The sequence below is a fragment of the Olea europaea genome, chromosome 16 (assembly GCF_002742605.1).
Source record: "Olea europaea var. sylvestris chromosome 16, O_europaea_v1, whole genome shotgun sequence".
NCBI classification, from domain to species: domain Eukaryota; kingdom Viridiplantae; phylum Streptophyta; class Magnoliopsida; order Lamiales; family Oleaceae; genus Olea; species Olea europaea.
The window spans coordinates 18,381,162-18,385,696 of NC_036252.1; the positions used below are offsets into that span (position 1 = coordinate 18,381,162).

The 4,535-nt window shown below is 37.0% G+C and overlaps 1 protein-coding gene across 1 annotated transcript; it reads left to right on the forward strand.

Annotated features, from left to right (window-relative positions):
• Positions 1-768: 768 nt before the first annotated feature.
• LOC111412720 lies at positions 769-4,168 on the forward strand. Its single transcript, XM_023043641.1, has 4 exons — positions 769-844; positions 1,620-1,719; positions 1,807-2,021; positions 2,118-4,168. The coding sequence occupies exons 1-4, from the start codon at positions 769-771 to the stop codon at positions 4,166-4,168; spliced, it is 2,442 nt and encodes an 813-aa protein (XP_022899409.1).
• The last annotated feature ends 367 nt before the right edge of the window (positions 4,169-4,535 follow it).

Sequence of the window (4,535 nt, forward strand, 5' to 3'; positions counted from 1 at the left end):
TCAATGCATAATTCCAAAATGATTTTGGGAGGTTTGCATAGCTTGTTATGAATCGCACTATATCTAATAGTTCACGATTCTTCTTTTTAGATATACCATTATTTTGCAATGTATGTAAAGGAGTCCACTACAAGAAAGTCTCATTCTCTTTTAGATAATCTAAAATTTCATCTTTATGATATTCTTCACTTCGATCATATCTTAGTGTAAGAGCACTTTTACCAATTTGTTTCTCTATTTTTGCTTAAATCCCTCGAACCATTCTAGATTTTCTTGCTCAAATTCATCAAATATACATGCCCATTTCCAAAATAGTCATCAATAAATATAATGAAATAAGAGAAACCTTATCTAGCATTAATTGACATGGGCCTACATATATCACTATGTATTAGACTAGTAATCATGCAGACATTTCTCCCTTTCAAGTAAAAGGAGATTTGGTCATTGTGCTTAATGGGTAAGATTCACATTTGTCAAATGATTCAAAATCAGTTGACCCCAAATATACATCTCTATGTAATTTTGAAATTGCATTTCATCTACATGACCAAGTCTACAGTACTAGATTTAGGTGTTATTCAGATTAACCCTATTATGTCTCTCAACTTCTATATTCATTATAGAATTCTTAGTATTTAGAATATAAATATCATTTTGTAGCTTACCATAATCATTAAGGTCTTATCAAAATAAAAGGGAACAACAATTGTCTTCAACATTAAAATAATTCATGTCCAAACATGAAATTTATTTAATGTTCTGGTAATGGTGGGTACAAAACAACATTTCTCTAATTCTAATACTAAACCTAAAGGTAACGATAAGAAATATGCTCATACAGGCAATGTAGCAACATTTACTCATCTTTAACGTGTAGGTCAATTACTCCCTTTTACAGTAGTCTACTTCTATTTAGTTTCTTCATATTTATATAAATATGATATCCACATCTGGTATCAAATGCCTAAGAAGCTCATGAAGTAGACATAAGCCTTGCAATTTTTCTTTCAACGACCTTTCATTCTATACTGATAACAAGGGTCATTAGATTAGGTATTGTCCTTCTTAGCTTAGACCGTCTTAGCCATATTGGATACTTTCCCAGAGCCCTTTTAGACTTCCTCTTATTAAAGGAATCAATGACTTGTCCATTTGAGCTTATTCATATCAGAATTCATAATTAATATGAATAACTCTCTAACAGAGATTACGAAACTAAGTAAACACTTAGTTCATGGTTCATGACTGAACCCCGATTGAGATAACTTATCAATGCCAATTGACACGGGTGGCAGTATAACAAAATTAAATTCTAAGACAGGAGAAAGAATAAAGAAGAATAAGGAAAGTAGCGATTATGGAAATTTATGGGATTTCTTTTAGTATTCTCTTACCTTAAGTTTAGTATTAATTTCCTTTCTAGTTTTTTTTAAAGAGATTATATTCTAAGTTTAATATTTTATTGCGTTAATTTTCATGCTTATAAAGACAATAATTCTGTAATGAAAGACAGTTTTTTTGAGTTTTATGAAATTAATCAGCAATTGGCAGATTTTTTTAGGAAGAAAGGATTTTCTTCTTGAATTGTTTTGTATCTCCAACCTTTTCCCTTTAAGTGGTGAGTCAAATCCAACTCTGTATCTTAAGAAAGTTGCCTGCAAGTGGTGAACACCGAGATTGGATAATCATCTGGTCTTTTTCTGAATTCTGTCTAAGGTGCTGTGAATTTTTCAGCATCAGATTTTCTGTGAATTTTTGGCATCAGTTTGTTCTATGAATTTTTCGGCATCAATTTGGTATCAGAGCTCCAGTTGTTATGGCTAATCGAGGTCGTGGTCGACGTGGCCCTGATGTTGAAAGACCAAACCGTGAGCGGGATCATCGTGATATTGAGAATGAAGCATTACGCAGGGCAGTGCAACAGCTTCAACAGCAATTGGCGCACCTCCAAACTGAGAGACAAGAGGCATTAAATCAGGAATCCGAGGAAGAAGATTCATATGGCGATGAAGAAGAGGGTAATCCATTCCATCGAGATCATAGCACGGGGTCCAATCGCTCTTGAAGGAATTGCAAGTTTGAGCGAGATTTCGACATCAAAGTTGATGTTCCAGAATTTGAAGGTAGAACGCAGCCAGGTGAATTTATTGATTGGTTGCATACAGTGGAGAGAATCTTTGAGTACAAGGATGTGCCTGAAGACCGCAAGGTGAAGATTGTAGCGATTAAGTTGAAGAAGCACGCGTCAATTTGGTGGGAACATCTTAAGAAACAGTGGCCACGTGAAGGGAAGAGTCGCATTGTGACATGGAAGAAGATGCGAAAAGCCCTCAAGAAGAAATTTCTTCCAGATAATTACAGGCAGGATTCTTTCCTTAAGTTTCATAATTTTAAGCAGAATGAATTATCTGTTGATGACTACACAACTGAATTTGAATATCTGATGTTGCAGTGTGAGATTGAGGAACCTGAAGAACAAACTATAGCCCGTTATCTTGGTGGATTACGTACCGAAATTTGTGATGTGGTTCAGCTACAGCCCTACTGGACTTTCAATAATGTTTGTAAACTTGCAGCTAAGGTTGAAAAACAGCTAATGGAGTGTCGTAAGGGAGCCTTTCATTCCTTGAATCGTGACACCGATTCTAATCGGGGGAACACAGGTCCGTTTAGGAGCAATCCCATAAAACCAGGTTCGTCAAAAGGTAACCTGAAGCCAGAAACGTCCAGTACTCAACCTGGCCGTCTCAATCCTCCTGTTGGTCGTCAATGTTTCAAATGTCAAGGTGTAGGACATATTGCATCAGATTGTCCTAATCGTAAAATTGTTGCCTTTGTGGAAGAGGACGAGGGTGAGGAAGAATTGGGCGATCCAACATATGACGAGGAAGTAGAAGAAGAAGTAATCTATGCTGATCATGGAGAATCTCTGGTGGTCTACAGGAGTTTGAGTGCAGCACATGTAGAAGATGACGACTGGTTTCGCAATAATATTTTCCACACGAAATGTACATCCCATGGCAAGGTCTGTGATGTAATTGTTGATGGGGGGAGCTATGAGAATGTTATTGCAACATCAATGGTGGAGAAATTGAAACTCAAAACGGAAGATCATCCCCAACCATACAAACTCTCCTTGCTTCGCAAGGGAAATGAGGTAAAGGTTCACAAGCATTGTCTAGTTCAATTTTCTATTGGTACTAAATACTCCGATGAATTATATTGTGATGTTATACCTATGGATGCTTGTCACTTATTACTCGGTCACCCATGGCAATATGATAGAAAAGCAATGCATGATGGATTTAAGAATACATATTCATTTGTAAAAGATGGGGTGAAGATTGTGTTAGGTCCTACAAAAATCGAAAAAGTTTCTCAAACATCGAGAGTGGAGAGCAATAATTTTTTGAGAAGAGCTGAGGAAAGAAAGAATATAGAGGAGGCGTGTGAGGCTTATGTCCTTGTTGTGTTGGAAGAAAATGAAGAGCATACCGAGTTGCCTCCAATCATGGGTAATTTACTCCACGAATTTTTCGATGTTATACCTGATGAGATACCACTCGGACTACCACCAATGAGGGACATACAACATTGCATTGATTTTATACGTGGTACTAGTCTTCCAAATAAGGCTGCTTATAGAATGAATCCGAAGGAGCAGGAAGAATTACAGAGGCAAGTTGATGATTTACTAGCAAAAGGGTTCGTGAAAGAAAATATGAGTCCTTGTGCTATCCCAGCACTTCTTGTACCGAAAAGGGATGGTTTCTGGCGTATGTGCATCGACAGCAGGGCGGTAAACAAGATTACGATCAAGTATCGGTTTCCAATTCCACGGCTTGATGACTTACTTGATCAACTACATGGTGCTTCTATATTTTCAAAGGTTGATCTCAGGAGCGGTTATCATCAGATCAGAATGCGGCCTGGGGATGAGTGGAAAACGGCTTTCAAGACTCGGGATGGATTGTATGAGTGGATCGTTATGCCTTTTGGGTTATCAAATGCCCCAAGTACCTTTATGCGCTATATGAATCATAAATTTAAAGCTTTTATTGGTCTATTTGTTGTGGTTTATTTTAACGACATTCTAGTGTATAGCAAGAATATTGAACAGCATCTGTTGCACCTTCATCAAGTTCTTGAGAAACTTCAGGAGTAGAAACTTTATGTCAACTTAAAAAAATGCCACTTTTGCACTACGAGCTTAATCTTCTTAGGCTTTGTAGTCTCAAGTGATGGAATCGAGATGGATCCAAGCAAGGTGGAGGCAATCACAAGTGGCCAGTCCCAAAATCAATTCAGGACATTCGAAGTTTTCATGGGTTAGCTTCTTTTTACCATCGTTTTATAAAATAATTCAGCACTATTATATCTCCAGTCATCGATTGTTTGAAAGGTGGAGTATTTAAGTGGACGGAGGAAGCACAGAAGAATTTTAAGTTAAGATAACAGAAGCTCCTATTTTGAGGTTGCCAAATTTTGAAGTTGTCTTTGAAGTAGAATGTGATGCGTCAAATGTGGGAATT

What these genes read in the sequence shown, in the direction of transcription:
- LOC111412720 (XM_023043641.1), top strand. Translation starts at nt 769, where the DNA reads ATGGTGGGTACAAAACAACATTTCTCTAATTCTAATACTAAACCTAAA. An exon ending in TTTTCTGAATTCTGTCTAAG is followed by an intron (nt 1,720 to 1,806) that starts GTGCTGTGAATT and finishes ATTTGGTATCAG; the next exon opens with AGCTCCAGTTGTTATGGCTA. An exon ending in ATATGGCGATGAAGAAGAGG is followed by an intron (nt 2,022 to 2,117) that starts GTAATCCATTCC and finishes TTGATGTTCCAG; the next exon opens with AATTTGAAGGTAGAACGCAG.